This window comes from Esox lucius, chromosome 13 (assembly GCF_011004845.1).
Source record: "Esox lucius isolate fEsoLuc1 chromosome 13, fEsoLuc1.pri, whole genome shotgun sequence".
Taxonomy (NCBI): domain Eukaryota; kingdom Metazoa; phylum Chordata; class Actinopteri; order Esociformes; family Esocidae; genus Esox; species Esox lucius.
Genome location: NC_047581.1, coordinates 13707151 through 13730174, shown reverse-complemented (window position 1 = coordinate 13730174; position 23024 = coordinate 13707151). Strand labels below are relative to the sequence as shown.

The following is a 23024-nucleotide window of genomic DNA, read 5'->3' as shown; positions in this document are numbered from 1 at the left end:
TAAAGGCATAACACAACTGCATCCACTCCAGTGGATGCACAGAAACATTTGTGAAATAAAAATAATTATCAAACTCAAAATCATTTATTTATTATTACACATTTATTGTTCCATATGAAATAAATTATAGAAATATATACATGTAAAAAGACAGTCAAAGAAAAGATGGAAGAATTCCTCATCCTTATCTCCAGTTTTAGATCAGGGTCATCAGAGATAAAACCTTATTAGTCCTTTGATCATTATTAATGTTCCCTAAACAGTGCGAAGGTTGCACATTCCATCCGCAGGTAATAATGATTTTGGTTGCAAATGTTAACCTTATTGCAAAAAATTTAATAAATACACCATCACAAATGCATGACAGTTACCGTGCGACTCTTGTGACTCTTTCAGTAATATTGACTATTCCACTTCCCTAAAGTGGTGTGTTAGAGCTGGACAGGGGAGAGCGGGTTCTGCTGATCCTCAAGCCAGTGTAGTCTCCCTCCTTGCTGGGGAACAACTCTCCGATTCTCCACACACTACAACTTGGCATGACAAGGAGGCTACAATCTCCAGCTGATGTACTGCCTGTCTGAATGATTAATCTACTGTTCAAATGTTTGGGGTCACGTAGGAATGTCCTTATTTTTGAAATAAATATAATTTTTTGTCCATACAAATAACATCAAATTGATCAGAAATACATTGTAGACATTGTTTATGTTGTAAATTACTATTGTAGCTGGAAACGGCTGATTTCCAATGGAATATCTACATAGGCGTACGGAGGCCCATTATCAGCAACCACCAATCCTGTGTTCCAATGGCATGTTGTGTGTGCTAATCATTAGAAAACCCTTTTGTGATTATGTTAGCACCACTGAAAACGATTGTGCTGATTAAAAATACAAAAAAAACGTATTTAGACTAGTTCAGTATTTTCAGCGTCACTGTTTGTGAGTTCAATTACAGGCTTAAAATGGCCAGAAACAAAGAACTTTCTTCTAAAACTCGTCGGTCTATTAATGTCCCAAGAAATATAGGCTATTCTATGACTATTCAATAGAAGACTAATTCATAGAGATCCATGAAAAGTTTAGTAAGTCATCCACCTACCTAGCTGCTGATCCCTAGTTACATCACTGATGATGTGTCCAAGTACATCATAAGATGTATTTAAAAACTAACTCGATCTTGGTTAGCCAGTGACGTCCAGGAACCGGTTGGTTGACTACCACAAATAGTGTGATGACAGCTGAAGAGACAATAGACCATAACATCAGCATGCCATCGATTGGAAAAGGGGATAATTACAGGATGCACCATATCAGTGATCCTGTTTGCCCTGGCCATGAACATGCTGGTTAAGTCAGCAGAAGTTGAATGCAGAGGCCTCCTGACCAAGTCTGGGTTCCGACAGCCCCCATTAAGAGCCTTCATGGATGACTTGACTGTGACCACGACCTCAGTGCCTGGATGCAGATGGATCCTCAGGGACTTTCCTTCAAGGACTCCAGGGACTTTCCTTCAAGTCAGCAAAATCCAGGGCAATGGTGTTGAAGCGGGGAAAGGTAACGGACAAGTTCCTGTTTTCCCTTGGACGCATCCAGATTCCATCTGTTACCAAGAAGACAGTCAGGAGCCTAGGAAAGGTCTTTGATAGCACCCTGAAAGACACTGCACCACTCCAATCAACGAGATCTATCAGCGTGGCATCTTTCCACATCTCCTGTGGCCTCTACTGGTTTACGAGGTCCCACTGACAACTGTTGAGGGCTTTGAAAGAGAGGTTAGTCATTTCCTCCGCAAATGGCTGGGCCTGCCACGAAGCCTGAGCAGCACCGCCTTATACGGCCAGGAAATCCAACTACGGCTCACATTCAGCAGTCTAACTGAGGAGTTCATGGTCACCCGTGCAAGAGAGGTGCTGCAATATAGAGACTCCACTGACACCACAGTCTCAAAGGATCAGTGGCGGTTGGATGTGCAAGGCTCGGCTGCATTTCAAGAACTTGCTATGATGAGGCCAGAGGCAAAGTTAAACGTCACCTGGTCCAACAGGAAGTGCGAGCAGGAGTGGAGGAAGTTTGCTCCAGGAGGATGATGGGGATGCAGCAACAGGACGCGTGGACCAGATTGGAGCTTTGGAGAGACAGATATCTTGGCCTGAGCTCTGGAAGGCAGAGTTTCAAGTTGTTGATCCAATGGGTGTACAATGTTCTTCCCAGCCCAACCAATCTGTATTGCTGGGGGTTAGCAGAGACTCCAGCATGTCCCCTGTGTCAGAGAAGAGGATCATTTGAAAACATATCTTCATCTGTTGCACGAATGCTCTCGGAGAGGGATGCTATCGCTGGTGTCACAATCAGGTCCTGAAAGCAGTTGCCGATTCCATCTGCACAGGGATCAGCAAAGCTAAACACCAGCACCCAGCAAAACAGGCCAATGCATTTATCAAGGCAGGGGAAAAACCACAGGCTCTGGTAAGGGGGTCAGGCGGACTTCTCGTTACTGCACGGGATTGGCAGCTGAAGGTCGATATGGGCAAGAAGCTCAAGTTCCCAGAAACCATTGCAGTGACCAAACTAAGGCCAGACATGGTCTTGATGTCTGAAACATCAAGACGAGTTGTCTTTCTGGAACTTATTGTTCCCTGGGAAGACTGGATGGAGTAGAAAAGCCATCAGAAACACCACTGATGGGGCAGAAAATGCATCCAGATGGCTATGGATCAAGAGGGGGATCTGTGGGTTCCACAGGCTACTTGCACACAAGCTAGAGCTTGATCAACCCTGGCTGGGTCGCCTGGGTGAGGGTCTATGTTTGCTGAAAGACGCGTAACACCTGATGATCCCAGGTTACAAGCCGCGGTACTGAAGATCCTCTCCTTCTGGTAGTAGTGCGCGTGCGCGATATTGAAAAACGCGCATGCGGCAAATCATCCCGGTCTGGATGAGGTCGTCAGGTGAAAGGTCATAAATGTGGTTCATTTTATTTACGAATAAATTATTATTCATTAATTTTACTAATAGTTACATTTGGGCAGGCCTTCACAAAATGGCCTTTAATTACATTATTATTATTTTTTTGCCTAGACAAAAGGGCACTTTTGTGCTCATGCACCCAAAATTACATTTAATGATATTACATCCAAAGACAACATATCAATGTTGAAACTGAGAAATGTTATTATTTTTCAGAAAAAACAGGCGAGACATGGATCAATGTGGCATCTATCCAGAGCTGGCATCAAATTCAAAATGGGTATGTTTTTTCTGAAAAATAATAACATTTCTCAGTTTCAACATTGATATGTTGTCTTTGTACTATTATCAATTAAATATAGGGATAAACGATTAGCACATTCTGTTTTATTTGCATTTTACACAGTGTCCCATCAAACGGGATTGTAGATGATAGTGAAAAACTCAGGACTGTTGCCTCCCTAATGCAACTCCACAGCAGCACCCATTGGTCAGGTGGAGTAACTACAGTTTTGTAACTTGTTAAAATAGTACACAATGTTAAAAAAATAAGGGTGGTGTCTGATAATAGGCTTACCTTTTAATAGAGGCCATTTTCTAACCCTCTACATATATAGCAGTGGCGAAGCTTAGCTTTCTTTCCCATTGGTACAAAACGTCGCTGCTAGCAGCTTTTGGACCTGGATCATAACTGTAATGGCCTTTTGCTATAAACTGCGATGCCGATCCTGTCATTGTAATTTCAGATCTATCCATTTTCTCTTGCGTCTGCTGCTCAACAACTTTATTAAATACGTTGCTCAAGGGCACATATCATTAAATGTAATTTTTATAACTTACTGCTTTTCTTTCCTCTGAGTGGCAGACATATCTACGTTCCATTATACTTAACTTTCCACTGTTCAGATCCTTAGCAAACGAGCCGACAAAATCCGACTTTATTCCCAGGGTTGCCAGATTCAATAACAATATAGGCCCAATCACCCGTAGACTTCACATAAAAACCTGCATACTGTCATTATAAATATCCCAATTTATGCAGAAAACTATTCTATCTAGCAATCCTGGCTATACACAGATTGGTCGATCATACAAATGCATTATGGAATCATACAAAATATTGATGTTTATCGCTTCATTGTCAACTAAATAGTATATAGCAAATTAATCATAATATCATTTTATTCTTCTTGCTATAATTTTATTCAACCATAAGAGAAACGTCTTTGGGGTCCCCTGTGATTGGCTGGCATTGGTGCCGCGCACCCATCACACCCATTAAAGCTCCGCCTCTGTAAATATAGTTCCTTCTGACTCCCCTCTCATTAGTTCGTTGTTGTTACTTTTATGTGTTTGCCTGCGCTCTGTTTAAGACGCAGTTTACTTTAAGCGAAATTTCACTGTCTGCTGTGTTATTCTTGATTCCGATTTTTGTCTTGAGTTGGATTATTATTGTACGCAGTTTAACATTATTGCGACTCACGCTTATGGCTGCTTTTCCCTGTGAACAATAAATTACGGAATCGATATACTTTTTCCTGCGCCTGGTTCCCTCCTTCTACAACACATTACACAGATAGATTCAGGCCATCATCCCGATCAAGAGACAACTGTCAGCAAAGCACAACATCACCTCCTTCACTCATGGCTAGCTAGTGAATGTGCCTATGTGTATTTGTGTGTAATTTTCCCGTTTCCCCACAAGGTGTCCATAAAAACGACAGGTGCTTAGGCCTCAAGGAGAAATGTCTGAAAAGGCATGAAATCTTTATATTGTTTGCCACTGGTGTTTTGTGTATAGGTTTTTGGTTAATCTGTGGTCTTTATTTCTTTTATTTTTCCGAATACGTTTTTTTTTATTGGAATAAGTTATATTTGTTAAAGAAGACAACACATTGATTTGTAATTATTCGCCAACCAATTATTCACTACCAAAATTCACTAGCAATTCTGGACAGTACATCATTGGTAGACATAGGTAGACATTCATTCATATCTGAATAAGTTGTCTAAGTTTCTCTATGAATTCGTAGAGATACATAGACAATTCGTAGACTCATAGGTGACCAATTCAAAGAGATGGATGACTATCTGAATCATCTTTATGAATTCATAGAACTATAGAGATGACCAGTTCATAGAGATAGATACATGACCAATTCATGGAGACAGATATATCTCAAAAAATCTACCTTTATTAATTCTTAGTGACAGGCAGATGACCAGTTCATAGAGACCGATAGATGACCAATTCAAAGGGATAAATGACTACCTCAGTAAGTCATCTATCTACCTTTATGAATTAGTAGAGATAGATAGATTACCTGTTCACAGAGATTGATTACCAACTGATATATATAACCAATTCATAAATAGATTGATCAACAATAAAAATAATAGAGATCTGGCCTCCCAAGTGTCGCAATAGTCCCTGCACTTGCCTTGCAAGTGCAACTGCATTGCTATGGGTTTGAGCCCCGGTCATGCCATTGCCAGTTGTGGCTGGGGGTGCTGGTAGGGTGGCGCATATTGGGCTGTTGTTGTCCGGGTAGAGGGGGATATAATCGGCATAGGGGATATCCTTGTGCCTCCGCGTTCCAGCAATGTTTCTGGAACATTGCTGGAAGACTTTGCTGGAAGACATTGCTGGAAGACAATGTAAGCGAGAGTTTCCTCTGACGTGTAGACTCACATTGAATTCTTGGTTAAGGTAGGGGGTGTAAAAGAAGCAGACTGGCTGATCAGAGGAAGCCTGTGGTGATCTCGACTCTCCCAGGGGCTGTTTTAGCGATGGCACAAGGGCTTAAACGTGAGATTGGGAGAAAAATGGGGGCATTGGTAAAAAAAGAATTATTTTCAATGATGTTTATTTTCTGGTTATGACATTAAAGGTTGCTTGATAAGCTGTGTTAGAAATATAAATACATGCAGTGGAAGAGGGTGGAGGTGGGTAGAAAGCTGGACACAAAGAGGTTGGGTTAAAAATTCTCCCACAATGTGAACTGAACACTTCTTCCATACGCATGATCTACTGGGTCCCATAAGTGGTTTCTTCCAGCTGTTAAGACAAAAAGCATTAGTCCAATTATAGTAAAGATAGCTTTTTTAGCAAAACATTTGTATGGTTAATTGTGTAAGTAATCTATGGTACCTGGTTGTAAGACTATTTGGTAGAAGAGATAAACAGGTCAGGCACTTACGGATTCACCATCATTCAGATTAGACTCATCCAAATATTCAAATTTGTGTTTCTGGTAGAGCTCCTTTCTCTTTGTGCATGTCAGAAGAAACCAGTCACAAACCGCATTAACCTAGAAGTATACAGTGCATTATAATATCACCCTGCAATGTCCATACTAACTTTCGTGTATAAACATAAGCCAATTAGGGCTGTCAAATGTAAGACCTGTGTTTAATTTTAAAATGCTTCACACTGCTAATTCTTTTTTTAATCAACCATAGTCAGTGTGTGACTTGTGCTGGAGCTGTCTGGATTGAGATGCCGGTACCTATTTTCTGTTTTTGGAATATTGTGTCGGTAACTTTTTTCCCAGTTGATTTGAGCTGGAGTTGTCCAGAGCTCTTCACAGGTAATTTATTTCAATATATGAATGGAGACTAGGTATTCATGTCATGAATCGTGTTTATGCGCCACTTGTTTGAATAGAAGTTTCAAACAATTCGTTTTAAGGGACAAATTTGAACACTGTAAAATTTTACTTAATCATGATTAAGTAAAAAGTATTATGCAAGCCTGTAATTGGGGCAAATGGAGGATTCTTGGATGAAAGCAAAGTTTTAGGGACATTTTTATTTAATTTAAAAATCATTATTTCTAACCTTGTCAATGTCTATCTTTGATATTCATTTTGTTATATTTCCTATTCAAACTCAATTCATGTATGTTTTCATGAAAAACAAGAACATTTCTCAGTGACCCCAAACTTTAGAACGGTTGTGTACACTCACCTAAAGGATTATTAGGAACACCATACTAATACTGCGTTTGACCCCCTTTTGCCTTCAGAACTGCCTTAATTCTACGTGGCATTGATTCAACAAGGTGCTGAAAGCATTCTTTAGAAATGTTGGCCCATATTGATAGGATAGCATCTTGCAGTTGATGGAGATTTGTGGGATCCACATCCAGGGCATGAAGCTCCCGTTCCACCACATCCCAAAGATGCTCTATTGGGTTGAGATCTGGTGACTGTGGGGGCCATTTCAGTACAGTGAACTCATTGTCATGTTCAAGAAACCAATTTGAAATGATTCGAGCTTTGTGGCATGGTGCATTATCCTGCTGGAAGTAGCCATCAGAGGATGGGTACATGGTGGTCATAAAGGGATGGACATGGTCAGAAACAATCCTCAGGTAGGCCGTGGCATTTAAACGATGCCCAATTGGCACTAAGGGGCCTAATGTGTGCCAAGAAAACATCCCCCACACCATTACACCACCACCACCAGCCTGCACAGTGGTAACAAGGCATAATGGATCCATGTTCTCATTCGGTTTACGCCAAATTCTGACTCTACCATCTGAATGTCTCAACAGAAATCGAGTCTCATCAGACCAGGCAACATTCTTCCAGTCTTCAACTGTCCAATTTTGGTGAGCTTGTGCAAATTGTAGCCTCTTTTTCCTATTTGTAGTGGAGATGAGTGGTACCCGGTGGGGTCTTCTGCTGTTGTAGTCCATCCGCCTCAAGGTTGTGCGTGTTGTGGCTTCACAAATGCTTTGCTGCATACCTCGATTGTAACGAGTGGTTATTTCAGTCAAAGTTGCTCTTCTATCAGCTTGAATCAGTCGGCCCATTCCCCTCTGACCTCTAGCATCAACAAGGCATTTTCGCCCACAGGACTGCCGCATACTGGATGTTTTTCCCTTTTCACACAGTTCTTTGTAAACCCTAGAAATGGTTGTGCGTGAAAATACCAGTAACTGAGCAGATTGTGAAATACTCAGACCGGCCCGTCTGGCACCAACAACCATGCCACGCTCAAAATAGCTTAAATCACCTTTCTTTCCCATTCTGACATTCAGTTTGGAGTTCAGGAGATTGTCTTGACCAGGACCACACCCCTAAATGCATTGAAGCAACTGCCATGTGATTGGTTGATTAGATAATTGCATGAATGAGAAATTGAACAGGTGTTCCTAATAATCCTTAAGTTGAGTGTATACAGGTTTTGGATCCACATATGCTGCCATCCAGACTGTGTCTTTTTCAGGGAAGGCCTTGCTTATTTCAGCAAGACAACGCCAAACCACATTCTGCACATATTACAACAGCATGGCTCCATAGAAAAAGAGTCTGGGTGCTACACTGGCCTGCCTGTAATCCAGACCTGTCACCCATTGAAAACATTTGGTGCATTATGAAACAAAAAATCTTTATTTCCCATTCTGACATTCAGTTTGGAGTTCAGGAGATTGTCTTGACCAGGACCACACCCCTAAATGCATTGAAGCAACTGCCATGTGATTTGTTGATTAGATAATTGCATTAATGAGAAATTGAACAGGTGTTCCTAATAATCCTTTAAGTGAGTGTATACCCACAAATTAAGGACCACTCATTTAACCACTCATTTAGGACTTACCAAGCTAAGGAATGTAAGCGCTGCACCCACATTCACTATGGTTGGAACAATATTGAATTTACCTGCCTGTAAATATAGAACAGTACAACAGTGTATGTATTTGTCAGTTTCACTCTGGTACCACACGATTGGAATGATCTTGCTGGTAGTAGTCATAGTTGCCTTTAGCATCTTTTGAACACAAGGCTCATTGTCAAAATCAGATATTCTACTCCTACTGTTGAAATGAATAGTGATTATGTTTTCTCACCGTTCCAAAAACAATGACATCAAATCGGATCCCATATGCTTTGATCAAGGTTCTTGTTTCCACATCATCAGTGGTTTTATAATACTTTGCAAACCTGTGAAATCATAAGTCTTGTTGAATACTGAATTTATTCTCTGTAACATTATAGTGTCCTAATTTTCATTGATCTCACCTAAAATTGTATCCAGGGGCCACGTTGTTCTCAGGGTTTTTGTTGTCCATTCTGCGGAAAGAGTACTTAGGACCACAATAATGTTCTGGGAAGTCCAGGTCACAGCTCCAGTCAATTAGAATCCCAAGAACACCTCCCTTAACAAACATAACCATAATACAGTAAAATCTCAACTTCAGAAAATTTCTATTATACCAGATAAACTCTACTGCCCACCTATAACCTGATGGACTTGGAGAAGTAAACCCTCACTATATTTTGACAGACCAAACCTGACATTACTGAGAATCATTTAGCAACCTGGGATATTTCAAGGTGTCTGGTGTCTTTATTAGATCCAAGAAGAGACACTGAATTGTTACATTATGTACCCTTGTAGCCATGGTCTGAAAGTCCTCCTCAGCTTCAGCAACCATGTCTTTGAGGCGGAATATGGGACAATGCGGATCAGTTATGCGGTTGAATTCACATTGCTTCAGATATGAGGAGTTAACATCTGGCAAAATATTTCTTCTGCAAGAGACCAGATTGGAAAATATTGCCTGTTTCAGCAGAATCCAAACAAATCTTGAGCAACAGTTTATTTTCATGTTTTAGACTAACATAGCTTACATTACTCACTTGTGAAAGTTGAATTTTGGGTATGTCACAGTGTTTTTGATTAACACAGTGAAGTTCTCTGCTCCAGCCAGTAGAGGATTTCTATGATAGGAACACAGTTATTATGCCATGTCATCTGAAAATACTGTTATGAGTCACATTATACTGTGATTTAACTTACTCTGGTAGGTCAGTGTCTATTTCTAGAGGACACCAAGAAAGCACCTCACAGGTCTTCACTGTCTCTGAATAGTTGACACATAGTCCTGTCTGGATACCTTTTAAGAGAGTAATATGACCAGATGCATTTAGTTGGTCAAATACAGGAAGGTCGAAGTATTTGGTAAATGACAAATTTTTTGCTTGGCTCTGTATTCCAGTACTTCACTGGATGTGAAATTGTACAATGACTATCATGTGATTGACTGCTATGCCAGTGTGTTTGGAGGTATTGCAACACAATATTTGCCCCTGGAGTAATTGCTTCATGATTAGATGCTGTCAAATTAGACATTACATTTTTGTTCAATAATTCATCCTGTAGTAGCCATCAGCAATCATATCAATGAACACAAGTGAGCTAATTCCAGTGGCAGCCATGCACGCCCAAGCCATAACACTATTTCCACTATATTTTACAGATGAGGTGACTTTGAATTTTGAACACTTTTCTTTCTTTCTCAACACTTTCCTCTGTCCATCACTCTGGTACAGATTAATCAGTGTCATCTGTCCACAACACATTGTTCCAGAACTCTACAGGCTCTTTTAGTACTTTTGTTTTGCTAACTATATTTGCCATCAGGCCCAGGTTCCACAGGGGGGCAAAAATTGCCATTGCCCCCCCAGGTACACAAGTCAGTTATGTTTCCCCATATACATAGCCAATTAACCGTGCCCCCTCATTTATACAAAATGGACCCTCAGTCATGTCATCCTTCCGCCGGCCCTGCTTGCCATTTTCATATTTAAGCTTCCTGGATTTAATCTTGTGGTCTACCGTCTGACATTCTTTCATTCTGGTGTATTCTTCTACATATGGTAGTCACAGCGATGCCAACATCCTGGCGTGTTAATGATCTGTTTGTTGTCTGCCTAATTAGTAAACAGCTGTGAAGAAAATTGACAAAATTGTGTCTGATATATCATTGAAAATAGCCTCAAATTGAAGCTGAGACAGAACTTTATTCCCATAGCCAACGCATTATTTAACATTTTAAGTGCTGAAATACAGTGACAAAAATACAAAATCAAAGTCTCAGGGTCTAATTATTTTGGAGATGTTGCAGGATTATTCTGAATTAAAAAAATAATAATCATGACAAATTGTCTCTTGAGCAGTAGATACATTTTCTTATTAATCCTGAATAAAGGTTTCAACCAGATCCCAGCTTGTTTGTACCCTTATCAAGGATCTGTCAGCGAGAAGTGAAGACCTACCGTTACCACGCACATCACTAGATCCCTCCGTGCAGTCACAGTCTGACATGCAAATGGTGGACTGGTTTGGGAGCTTATGAAATAATGGGTCACACATCAGCAACATTTAAGTTGTTTGTTTTATATCAACAATATCAATAATATTGGACTATTCATAGTAGTAGTGTTCAGCAACCTGTTATAGAGTAACTTACTGTACCTCTGGGCAGGATGATTGCATTTGATTGGGGGTGATAATCATGTTGGTCAAGACAAAAAAGGAACTCTCACCCTGTCAGACAGAAAATACTATTTATATGAAATCAGTACAACTGTAGCTAACAAATAGTGCTACACTTAAACCCAATGGTATACAGTATGAATGTATGAAAACAACTGTTATTGCTAAATGATTTAAATGTAAATGTATAGGATGTTACCTCAGGGGGGATGTTGTAGTCAGCCACGTCCCACACATGGGCACCCAAACCAGAAATGTTGGTGAAACCAGTGCCCTTCACCTTGGTGGTGACAGTACTGATAACTGAATCATTCACCTGGTACGACTTTTGCACCACACAGACGTAACTACAGTTTTTAGGATTTAAAGAGAGATACATTCACACTTCATCCCCTCTGACTGAAAGCACTGAAACAATGAAATGGAATTATTGAACTTACCCAATCACATATAAGATGATAAGAAACTGAATTAATCTGAAGACAGATCCCACTACTTTGTTCCTAATCACAATTGTTTTGGCTGTTTCATATTCCACCCAGCATCTAAGGCAGGCCATCTTCTGCTGTAGGGTGACACAGTCAACTGCCAATGGGAGTGATACCAGAGGTATTTATTGTAGAAGAAGTAGAGAAGGTATTTGAGATAGTAGTCAAATCCTCTACCCGTCTACTATACTGTATAAATTACAACTGAACATGGCTCATTTTGCAAATGTAATTCATGTGCATAAAGGCCTAACTATAACCCCAGTGGATGCACAGAATCTGAACAACTGTACAGCTCTCACAAGAACTACAGTTGTTAAATCCAAAATATTTAGTTTTTTGTTACACATGATTTATTCCAAATATAAAAATTACAGAAATAGGTACATGTAAACAGACAATCAAAGAAAAGAGGAAAGAATTCCCAACTCCAGTTTTAATCCAGGGTCTGAGTTGAAATCTTGTTAGTTCTTTGTTCATTGTAAGTTATGTCTGGACAGTGCGATGGTTAGACATGACATTAGCAGGCAACGATTATGTTTAGGTTGCACATTTTAACCTCAATGCTGAAAGAATTTTTTTATCAATACACCATAAAAAATGCGTGACAGTCGCCACAAAATTCTGATGGCTCTTCCACTTCCCTAAAGTGGTGTGTTAGAGCTGGACAGGGGAGAGCGGGTTCTGCTGATCCTCAAGCCAGTGTAGTCTCCCTCCTTGCTGGGGAAAAACTCTCTGATTCTCCACACACTACAACTTGGCATGACAGGGAGGCATTCTTTGGGCGGAACCCCGAATCTCCAGCTGATGTACTGCCTGTAGGCGCAGTGACGAAGAGCGGCTGTCTGCTCCTCTCCCTCGGTCAGCTCAAAGAGAGGCTCCCTGTACAGCAGCACAGCCTCCAACACGGGCCGACTCAGCACCAGCTGTCCGAACTGGGAGGAGGTGGTGATGCAGCGACCGATGCTCCGCCTGCAGCACAACTGCTCCTGGGGTTGGTTGGAGGGGAGGCAGCAGCCACAGAGACACCAGTCTGGATGGCTACGTCTGGGGAGAACCTGAGGCTGCTGGTCTATGATGCGATCCTTCTGCCGTACACCAACCATGGCATGCAGGTGGCCTGTGTCTTCCTGGCAACAAGACCGCAACACGTACACTTACATAATGTGTCTTATGTACACTACCGTTCAAACGTTTGGGGTCACTAACAAATGTCCTGGTTTTCGGAAAAAAAAGTCCATTAATATAACATCAAATTGACCAGAAAAAAAGTGTAGGCATTGTTAATGTTGTAAATGTCTATAGTAGCTAGAAACGGCAGATTCTTTGTGGAATATCTAGATGGGGGTGCAGACCATAAACCCTCTGTCTTGTGTTCCAATTGCATGTTATGTTTGCTAATCCACATTTTTCATTTTAAAAGGCTAACTGATCATTAGAATACCCTTTTGCAAATATGTTAGCACTGCTGAAAACTGTTGTGATAATTAAAGAAGCGATAAAACTCTCTTTCTTCAGTCTAGTTGAGTATCTGGTGCATCAGCTATTCTGGGTTCAATTACAGGTTCAAAATGCCCAGAAACAAAGAACTTTCTTCTGAAACGTATCAGTCTATTCTTGTTCTGAGAAATGAAGGCTATTCCATGTGAGAAATTACCAAGAAACAAAAGTTCATATGCAAGAACTATTTAGGGAAGAAGCAGTCCACTGGTATTCTGTCTATAATGGAGCAGCTTCACCGTGTGGTACATATGAAGTCCCCATCAAGCCAATCCAACTTGTGGGAGGTGCTTCAGGAAGATTGAGATGAAATCTCTTCAGATTACCTCCACATGTGGACAACTAGAAGTTCTACAAGGCTGTAATTTCTGCAAATAGATGATTTTTTTGACCAGAGCAGTCTGAAGGACAATTATTATTTCAATTAAAATCATTATTTCAAACCTTCTCAATGACTATATTTTCTATTTATTATTCAAACTCATTACATGTATGTTTTCATGGAAAACAAGGACATTTCCAACGGTAGTGTATGTTTATGTAATTCATTGTGTCCGGCTGAGTAATTGTAGAAAACAGACACAAGAAGGATAACAAAGTGACCTTAAAAAGGCAGTTATCCTTTAAGTTTCAGGGGGTTGAGAATGGTACCAGATCAGAGAAAACACAGTTCAGCTAACCTTCCATGGGTGAACAGAGATGGGCTTTGCTTGCTGTAAACTTCTCTTCTGGGATCTTTTCACCAATGCTATATGGTTCTCATCCACAAACGAGACACAGAGAATGCACTGGGACACAGAGGAAGAACAGTCTTATTGTCATTGTCTCCAGATTTACATACAAAATTCAGGCAATGGGAATTGCAAATGTTACTGTGGGTTTGAAGGCATGTGTAATCCCTAGTGGGAATTCCATCCAACTCCTACCTGCTGTTTGTCCTGAACAGATTCAACCTTCTTGTCTGTGTAGTTTTGTCTGGCTTCTTTAGAGTAGCAGCTGGTTCCAATTAGCCAGTCAATAAATAAAGTGGTCTGGGGAAAAAGAAAAGTCAATCAAGCTACTTTGTTTTTGTGTTGATTTAAAAAATGTTAGAACAGCATTTGAATATAGCTTACCAGTGCATAATAAGAGAGAGTAGATCCGATATAGATAATCAGTTGAATTATGCTGAATTTTCCTGCCTTGAAACAACAGGGGATACATTACCACTTGCATTTTTCTGATTCATGCATTAGAACACCATGGACATGAATATGATTATAGGCTTAAGGATTTTTAACAATGACACTTAATGAGTCATACAAACCGTTCCAAACACCATGACATCAAACCTGATTCCAAAAGCTTTAAACAGGGTTCTTTCCTCAACACCATTCACTGTTTGATATCTGGCAAACCTGCCAAAACAAGTAGTCATGAAAGTAGAATCAACAATGATGCATATCTGGATTGCTAAAATACGATTACAAATATCTATTCCAGTATGATTGACATCTTTCCATAATCTCATTTTACCTGGGCCTTGCTATGACATGGACTGTTCAAAAGTAACTCCAGACCCAATTACCTGAAGTTCAGACCAGGGTATAGAGTTCTGTTGCTCTCCTTCTCATCCAGCCGGCGGAAGGAGTATTTGGGAAGACAGTTCCGTAAGAACCCATCCAGGTTACAATCCCAACTAATTTGGATCCCAATGACACCACCCTTTAGTGAGAGAGCAAGGTGGAGATGATCTATAAAATGTAAGGTCACTTGCGTACCGCTGGTTTTCTGATAATAGAGAGGTATGTGAGACATAAACCCATTCAAGAAAGATCACTGGGAAGCTCAATAAAGACACTGTTACATACAAATGTTTTTGTGGTGACTACATTAAGGAGTGTTGCCCTCCCTCTGTTTCATTCTGAAGCATAATCTTCCTTACGCTTGAGGGCAGGGAGAACCCTCTCTTTAAAATCACAGATCTGGCGTTTCACAAGTTCTCTTTATATCCAATAATATGGCCATAAACAAAGACCGTTGTTTGGCCTTGTCTCTGATGGAGTGAGGACATAACTCTAACAGTGCAGGCAAATCCTTGTATCGTGTGTAAATACTGCTATCCTCCACTATCCACACAGCCATTTATAGAAAGAGACATTGAGAAGGCTGATCACTCCTCCCTAAGGCTCTTGTTTGGGCTTTGTAGATAAAATGCAAAGAACCAACTGGATATTAACAATGTGGGCGAAAAGGCAAAAACTATAAAGAGAGGCTGTTATAAGCATTGTTGACTCTCAGGCATAGAGTAATGATAGGCTGTAAAGTAACCTTGGATAAACCCTGGGCAAACCAGGTGTGGGTTGACACAGTGTGCAGCACATTCACCTGCTCTGTGTAAGTCAGAGCTACAGTTGTGCTCAAAGTTTGCATACCCTTGGATAATTGGTAATATACGTATCATTTGTATAGAAAACGAGTGAGCAGGCAAAACAAGTCTTTTATTTTTTAAGGGATTCAAATTCAACTGTAGGTCAAAACAGAAAGGCACAATCATGAAACAAAACATGGCAACAAAGAAAAAAATGAACTGACCCCAAAAAATGAATCAATGCGTGCAGTCTTTTGTAATAGTTGTCTATGAAGCCCTGAATTCTTGCAGGTGGTATAGCAGCCCATTCGTCTTGGCAAAATGCCTCCTGGTCATGCAAAGTCTTTGGTTGTCTTGCATGAACCACACGTTTGAGATCTTCCCAGGGTGGCTTGATGATCATAAAACAAAATCATAAAACAAAACATGGCAACAAAGAAAAAAATGAACTGACCCCGGTTAAAAATTCTGTCAGGAGACTGTGGTGGCCACTCCAGAACCTTCACCTTTTTCTGCTGTAACCACTGGAGGGTCAACTTGGCCTTGTACTTAGGGTCATTGTTGTGCTGAAAAGTCCAAGAGCATCCCATGCGCAGCTTTCGTGCAGAAGAATGCAAATATCTGCCAGTATTTTCTGATAACATGCTGCATTCATCTTGCTGTCAATTTTCACAAGATTCCCTGTGCCTTTAGAGCTCACACACCCCCAGAACATCAGTGAGCCTCCACCATGCTTCCCAGTGGGGATGCTATTCTGTTCAATATAGGCCTTGTTGACCCCTCTCCAAACATAGCGCTTACGGTTGTGACCATATTGTTGTGACCACTCCAAATTACAGTGTGCCAGAAGCTGTGAGGTGTGTCAAGGTGTTGTAACTGGGCATTATTTGTAACTGGGCATTTTTTTTAACTGGGCATTTTTGTGGCATTGGCACAGTTTAGACTTTTCTGGCAACTTGACCATGCAGCTCATTTTTGTTCAAGTATCGTCGTATTGTGCTCCTTGAAACAACCACACCGTCTTTTTCCAGAGCAGACTGAATTTCTCTTGAGGTTACCTGTGGGTTTTTCTTTGTATCCCAAACAATTCTTCTGGCAGTTTTGGATGAAATCTTTCTTGGTCTACCTGACCTTGGCTTGGTATCAAGAAATCCCTGAAATGTCCACTTCTTAATAAGTGATTGAAAAGTACTGACTGGCATTTGAAAGGCTTTGGATATCTTTTTTATATCCTTTTCCATCTTTATAAACTTCCATTACCTTGTTATGCAAATCTTTTGACAGTTCTTTTCTGCTACCCATGGCTCAGAACCTAGCCTTCTCAGTGCATCCACATGAGAGCTAACAAACTCATTGACTATTTATACACAGACACTAATTATACACAGACACTAATTATACACAGACACTAATTTATACACAGATGCAATTTGAAAAGCCACAGGTGTGGGAAATTCACCTTTAATTACCATTTTCACCTGTGTGTCACCTTGTGTGTCTGTAACAAGGCCAAACATTCAAAGGTATTTCAACTTTTGATTAGGGTCATTTGGATGATTTTGATTTAAAAAGGAGCCCATGTGGTAATAAATGGCTTCATATGATCACTATACTTAAATAGAAGTCATTCTTTTGCATGATCAGTCATATTTTCAAAATCAATGCCAACATTTCAGAATTTCTGACAGGGTATGCAAACTTATGAGCACAACTGTATAAGCAAAGTGGTTTTGAGGAAGTGGTATCTTTCCAACACTTTCCAGCAAAACAAATCTGCTGTGAATTTATATTATGCCCACAGACAGGTATATAAGGGGATATCAAAGGATATTGTTTTACCGTTCTTGAAGACATGGCAACCAGTTACCAGTTACAGACATGGCAACCAGTTACAGTGGAAAAGGCATTGTCCAGCAGCTCCTGCAAAAAGTACAACAACTCCGACATTGAACGCTGGGAAGAATTTTACCATTTGAGATGAATCCATCTCTTACACGCAGTGAACTTGTAGAAGTGGTCCACTGAATAGTACCAACAACCACGTGTGGCGGTACCCAACAAGAGATTCTTTGCTCTGCATTGAAGTTAACTTGAACAATGCAACACAGCTTGTAGAAAATCTACACAAAACAATGTCCATAGAGGCTTAAACCAGTTACAATGCAAGAAGATTCTGGTAACTTCCAGGTTTCAAAGTTAGTCACAATGTGACCTGCCAGGGTAGCACAGATAGTGAGTGATTGCAGGTTCCCAGTGATCCCTCTAAAAGGGACATATCTAAAGTTACTGAAACTAATATTCTAAAGAACACAAGTTCATGTGAATCTGACAACTGTGTTATAAAACTTTCTGAAATAATTTATAGGATTTAATACAGTTCTAAATTTAGTGATCAAATATGTCCAACGCCATAACTGACATTACAGTGTTTCAAAGTACATGTTCACAGTTTATGTTTGAATTTATAAATCTGTAAATGACACACATACCTGAAAGTCAGAGACTAGTTTGAGCAATAAATCCCAAGCGCTCACCTCCACTGCCATCTCTGAGAAGTTCTCTCGGGCCTCCTGTACAATGTTGCCAAGGCGGAAGATGGGGCACCGTGGATCTGTACGGCTGTTAAACTGGCAGTGCTTCAGGTAGCTGTCCGTCATCTCAGGGAGGATGTTCCTTCTGTGAAACAGACACACATTAGTAATATCAGTAAGTACAGGTATGAATTTATGTAATGCTGATTTGTTTTCCTATGATCCTCTGAGTATGTGTAAGGTGTGAAGGTCTCACCTAATGATGTTAAAGTTTGGAAATCTTATGTTGTTCTTGATGAGGACTGTGAAGTTCTCAGCCGATGGCAAGAGAGCTGGCCTAGATGTCAGAACAGCCATCAATTGAATTATTTTCTGTATCAAATGGATGTGGAACTATTGTGAGACAATATTCCTTAAAATATTGCATGCAGTACCACAGAGTTAGCATCTTCTACACATTAAAAATAGGATCCATCCGATTGAATCCGTGTTGGGACCACTATTTGATCTTCAATTAAAATGTAAAATGGTATTTCTAAGAACTCCATTTAATATGTTAATCTGATAACTATTTGAAGGATGTACAAGTTAAAAAATGAATCACCAACATCTATTCAAATGTTTATTTGAGGAACCGTTATAAAGGGTTCGTCAAAGAACTTACAGGCATTCCCTCACAGTTTAAATTTGAAGAACACCTAAAAGATCGTCCAGGAATCTTTTGTTTTTCAACTTGTTTTAGAAAGAACTCAGGATTATTTTTAGCAGTCAGAGAGTGGTCAATATAGAAGTGAAAATTGGCAAGATTGGCAAGTCAGACAGTGGTCAATATAGAAGTGAAAATTGGCAAGACTAGTAACTACAGTCTGCAATCAGATTAGAGGAAGATGGCAGGCACACTAAATACATACTGATGCTGACAATACAAATATTAGTGAATTCATTTACCTAGGAGGCTTTTTCTTGCTCTCTAAGGGGCACCATGCAGACACCTCACATGTTTTCCGTATCACATCAAACTTAACACACGCTCCCGTCTGAACCCCTGAAAGGAAAGCAAATGTAGACATTTAAATGAGTTACATTTTAACTACTGTACTATACTCTCTGTTACTGGTGACCATTCAAAATTGTTGCCAGCAAATCCTGTCTGCACTATCTAGACTATCAGCACGGTAGAAACTGTCTGCACTATGTAGACTGTCACTATATAGGTTATCAGCACTGTAGAGACTGTCTGCATTATGTAGACTATCACTATGTAGAGACTGTCTGTAATGTACAGACTGTCTGTATTGTAGAGACTGTCTCCACTGACTCTCCACACAATGCCCAGCAGAGACAAACACACAAACCCACAAACACACATACAGCTGCACTAGTATCCTGCTTTCTGCTGTGCAACCAAGACATTGAAGGAACTATTAGACTTTGTATCAGAGAATTCTACAGGAGAATGTCAAGGAGTCCTTCTTTGAGATTAAACTGAAGCAGAGCTGGTCATGCAACAAGACAATGAGCCCAAATGCAAAGTCTACATCAGAATGGTTGAAGAACAAGAAATGTACAGTTTTGGAAATCCTGACCTAAACCCCATCCAGATGTTGAGGCAAGACCTGAAACAAGCCGTTCATGCTTATATTATAGCAGATGTCCATTGAGAAGCAGGCCAAAATTCCTCCTTGGCATTCAGAGCAATCAATCAATTTAATAAATGAATTAACTAAGCTCCAACATTGTGTGAAGTCTGATAATAATTTGGTGTATTTGGCACTTTACCGAACATCCACATATCGTCTGTTACTTGTTATTTTTTTATTTTTTTTTCATTTGTCTCATTAATTACAGTATGAATTTGCTATATTTTCTATCTGCTTCAAACTGTATTCGGGGTGAAAAACATTTGATTTGATTACAGAGAATTTGTAGTTCCTATACCGTGACTGTGCTGATCCCAGAACCCCTTTATGCAGTCCTTATCTTTTTGACAGATTATTCCATTCTGAGGGACCTGCAATAAAAATCCTTTCATGAGATTAGTGTATTCTGTTATTTAAATATTTTACATGAACTATGTAAGACAGGCAATATTTTAAAGGAATTGGAAATGGTCATCATACTCTACCTCAGGGCATGTGCCTTTCCTCTGATTTTTGGTAACTATTACATTGGTCACAACGAAAAAAGAATTCTTTCCCTTAAAGAAGGAAACAAATAGAATGATATGGAAAGTCAGAATCAATGTGTAGGTACAGTTTGTGCAAGTGTTACAGCTATCACAGGGTGAGTATTTTGAACATTTGATAGTTTTGCTTTTTGATTAAGTTATGTACACATGCAAAGATTTCCATTACAAATCCTAAATGTCCCATTTTCAAAATACTCACTATGTGTGCAACACAGGCATTAAGTAAAGGTTCACACACAAACATGCACTGAGACATACATACACATACCTGTGATGGCCCACTGTAATCCACAACATCCCATACTATTTCACCAAGCTCTGGCAAGCTGGTCATGGCCACTCCCTTGACCTTTGCAGTAACAGAGCTGACCACATAATCATGCTCTTGGTACTCCTTGTTCCAGAGCAACATAATGCTATAAAACAGTAACTTCTGATGTTAAAAATTGTATTCAATTAATTTGGATCCCCGGTAGTTTAAAGTTAATTAAATACTATGGTAACTACAATTTGTAAAATAAATTCATGATAAATATAGAATAAATGTATTATCTATAACATTCATGAAAATATTAATGATGATCTCAAGGTCCGTGGGTGTTATTGTCTACTATTCTGCAGAATACTTACCAGATAAACAACAGTATGACTCCGTTAAAAGTCCATTTCAGAGATCCCAGCCTTACACTTTGTATTCGGACCAATTTATTTGTTTCATACACACAAACATTTAGCAGTTTACACGGCATTTCGAAAACGTCTGTGAAATCGCTTTTTTCTTCTGACTCATTCTGCTCCTTCCTGTTAGTCAGTAATCACACGCCCGCCAGCTTCATCTGTCGCAGTTCCATGGATAGGACTGCATTCTAAGCCCGTAAGATTCAAGATGCCAGTCATTGCTGTTGTGGAGGCGTGGGCTGATTCGTGAACGTCCCTGTTGTGCAGCCAAAGTTGAAACAAAGTATCCTTTGTCCTATGTTTTGTTATTTGCTACTTTAAAATGATGGTATTATACATTTTACATGACATGAATAATAAAAATATGATGTAATGAAACACGGCTCGCCAATACTAGTAATAACAATGACGTAAGGATATTAGAGGTCGATATGAAGGGGGTCAGTAGTTGTATAGATGCAGTGAGCTTGATTTTCAAAATGTGCACAGAATTCAAATCCAGTCTAGTATTTGTTAATGCACCACGCGCGAAAATTAATTTCAGGAAAAGATGCTACTTAAATCAATCTTCTGAATTGATGTACAACTAGTAAGTCATGTAAAACTCTAGATTGGTCAACCTCATGGCATGGAAAGGAATCGTGTTTTGCCACTGCAGGAGCTCGAGAAAGACTGTATATCCATTCATATTTAAAATATGTTGTTATTGTGTAAAATAATTTTTTTCTATCCCAACAAGATTCAAATAATTTGTAATGAAATACATGATATTGAAATGCACAAAACTTTCTTTTGAATACACTAATGTGCACACCTTTAATACATACATTTGAATAAGGATTGCCATCTGTCCTCATCATGTGAAGAAAAATAAATGACATATAATTAATAAAATTTACATGGATTCAAAATGTCAACCATCCTTTGAAAATACTAAGGAATGTCTAGTTGGTAAACAAAACATGGCACGATGTACATACAGTAGTCAAAAGGTATGTTTATCTTAATGGGGATAATGTGTGTGGTTGAGCTAATATCAGTATTTATTATTTCACATCCTTACTCCCTCCATCCATTTTCAATGTAATCTGTCTGGTTTAGATTGGAAACGACACGTATTGTCTGTACCATTTATGCAACAATGCATGACTATATTCATACAGTCTTGGTGTTAGGTTCTGTTCCTCTAGGGTAACTCACTGGCATCGCATGACGGTGAATACAAAACTACCAGTGACATTAACACTGTAATATTATTAAACGTAATATGTATTCATTCTAAAATGAATGGAGGGCCATTTAAGTTAAAACCTTGAAACTGTGGGTTAATTAAACAACCCTTTGAAAGGATTCTTCAAATAAGCTTTTTTTTTATGGTTCCTCAACATTTCAACAAATGTTTGTGGTAGATTTTTTTGAGAGGGTAAGTTCATATGGTTCTTTGAGTAACCAGTATATATAGTTATTTAACATACACTCTGACTTGTTTCCTTGAAGAATAGGGGTATAGGGGTTCCCCACAGTGTCAAAATATAGGATACTATAATAACCTATTCTTTTTAGAGTCTAGCCAATGTGAAATGTATGCAGCACCAGGTCCCTCACGGAAGCAAACACAGAACCAAACAGGCTGGGGTGGTATGTTTAGCAACCACATGCTAAGATGACCAGCAGAGCAGCATTCTGAGTGAGTACCCTGGCCCACTTACAGTGAAAAGACCATCATATTAGATAAGGGAAACTTCATACTGTGGTAGTAGTGCCTTCAAATGATACATAGCTTAATCAGTGTCCATTCGGGTTCCCTGGGTGAGCTGCATTTCATTTACAACATTGTACATTTAGTAATAAGTGAATTATTTTCCACAATGTAAACTTAATGTGTGCTTTTCACAGAAGCACAATTGTAATGACCATGTCCATGTACATTTCATCAATGTGACTGATTTGTGTTTTCAAATTCAGCTGTGAAACTGCCATGCCTTATCAATCCGCTTTGGCCCTCATTTACGTTATCTTAGGGAGTCATGA

At 39.6% G+C, this 23024-nt stretch overlaps 2 protein-coding genes across 3 annotated transcripts; both read right to left on the bottom strand.

Annotated features, from left to right (window-relative positions):
- Nucleotides 1–414: 414 nt before the first annotated feature.
- On the bottom strand, nucleotides 415–21311 carry p2rx7 (purinergic receptor P2X, ligand-gated ion channel, 7). 2 transcript variants are annotated; one of them, XM_034296689.1, is made up of 14 exons: nucleotides 20946–21311; nucleotides 20584–20731; nucleotides 20253–20324; nucleotides 20066–20138; nucleotides 19076–19172; nucleotides 18384–18464; nucleotides 18131–18272; nucleotides 14814–14950; nucleotides 14553–14643; nucleotides 14362–14427; nucleotides 14173–14277; nucleotides 13927–14034; nucleotides 12478–12876; nucleotides 415–505 (listed from the first exon to the last, which is right to left on the bottom strand). In XM_034296689.1, exons 1-14 carry the CDS (start codon nucleotides 21062–21064, stop codon nucleotides 419–421), a joined length of 1725 nt encoding a protein of 574 aa, XP_034152580.1. In that variant the 5' UTR covers nucleotides 21065–21311; the 3' UTR covers nucleotides 415–418. The 2 variants fall into 2 exon arrangements, with proteins under 2 accessions (XP_034152580.1, XP_028980679.2); XM_029124846.2 differs by lacking the exon at nucleotides 415–505 and having other exon boundaries at nucleotides 12077–12876; nucleotides 20946–21308.
- Nucleotides 5364–11976, bottom strand: LOC105014178 (P2X purinoceptor 4). Its single transcript, XM_020052984.3, has 12 exons — nucleotides 11699–11976; nucleotides 11458–11605; nucleotides 11238–11309; nucleotides 11039–11111; nucleotides 9780–9876; nucleotides 9620–9700; nucleotides 9370–9511; nucleotides 8999–9135; nucleotides 8827–8920; nucleotides 8577–8642; nucleotides 6170–6280; nucleotides 5364–6027 (listed from the first exon to the last, which is right to left on the bottom strand). Exons 1-12 carry the CDS (start codon nucleotides 11815–11817, stop codon nucleotides 5998–6000), a joined length of 1170 nt encoding a protein of 389 aa, XP_019908543.3. The 5' UTR covers nucleotides 11818–11976; the 3' UTR covers nucleotides 5364–5997.
- Nucleotides 21312–23024: the final 1713 nt, after the last annotated feature.

What these genes read in the sequence shown, in the direction of transcription:
- LOC105014178 (XM_020052984.3), bottom strand. Translation starts at nt 11,817, where the DNA reads ATGGCCTGCCTTAGATGCTGGGTGGAATATGAAACAGCCAAAACAATT. An exon ending in ACTACAACATCCCCCCTGAG is followed by an intron (nt 11,310 to 11,457) that starts GTAACATCCTAT and finishes TCTGTCTGACAG; the next exon opens with GGTGAGAGTTCCTTTTTTGT. An exon ending in TAGTGATGTGCGTGGTAACG is followed by an intron (nt 9,877 to 11,038) that starts GTAGGTCTTCAC and finishes CTCTCTTAAAAG; the next exon opens with GTATCCAGACAGGACTATGT.
- p2rx7 (XM_034296689.1), bottom strand. Translation starts at nt 21,064, where the DNA reads ATGCCGTGTAAACTGCTAAATGTTTGTGTGTATGAAACAAATAAATTG. An exon ending in TACCCTGGTCTGAACTTCAG is followed by an intron (nt 14,644 to 14,813) that starts GTAATTGGGTCT and finishes TTGTTTTGGCAG; the next exon opens with GTTTGCCAGATATCAAACAG. An exon ending in CTGTTCAGGACAAACAGCAG is followed by an intron (nt 14,035 to 14,172) that starts GTAGGAGTTGGA and finishes TCTGTGTCCCAG; the next exon opens with TGCATTCTCTGTGTCTCGTT.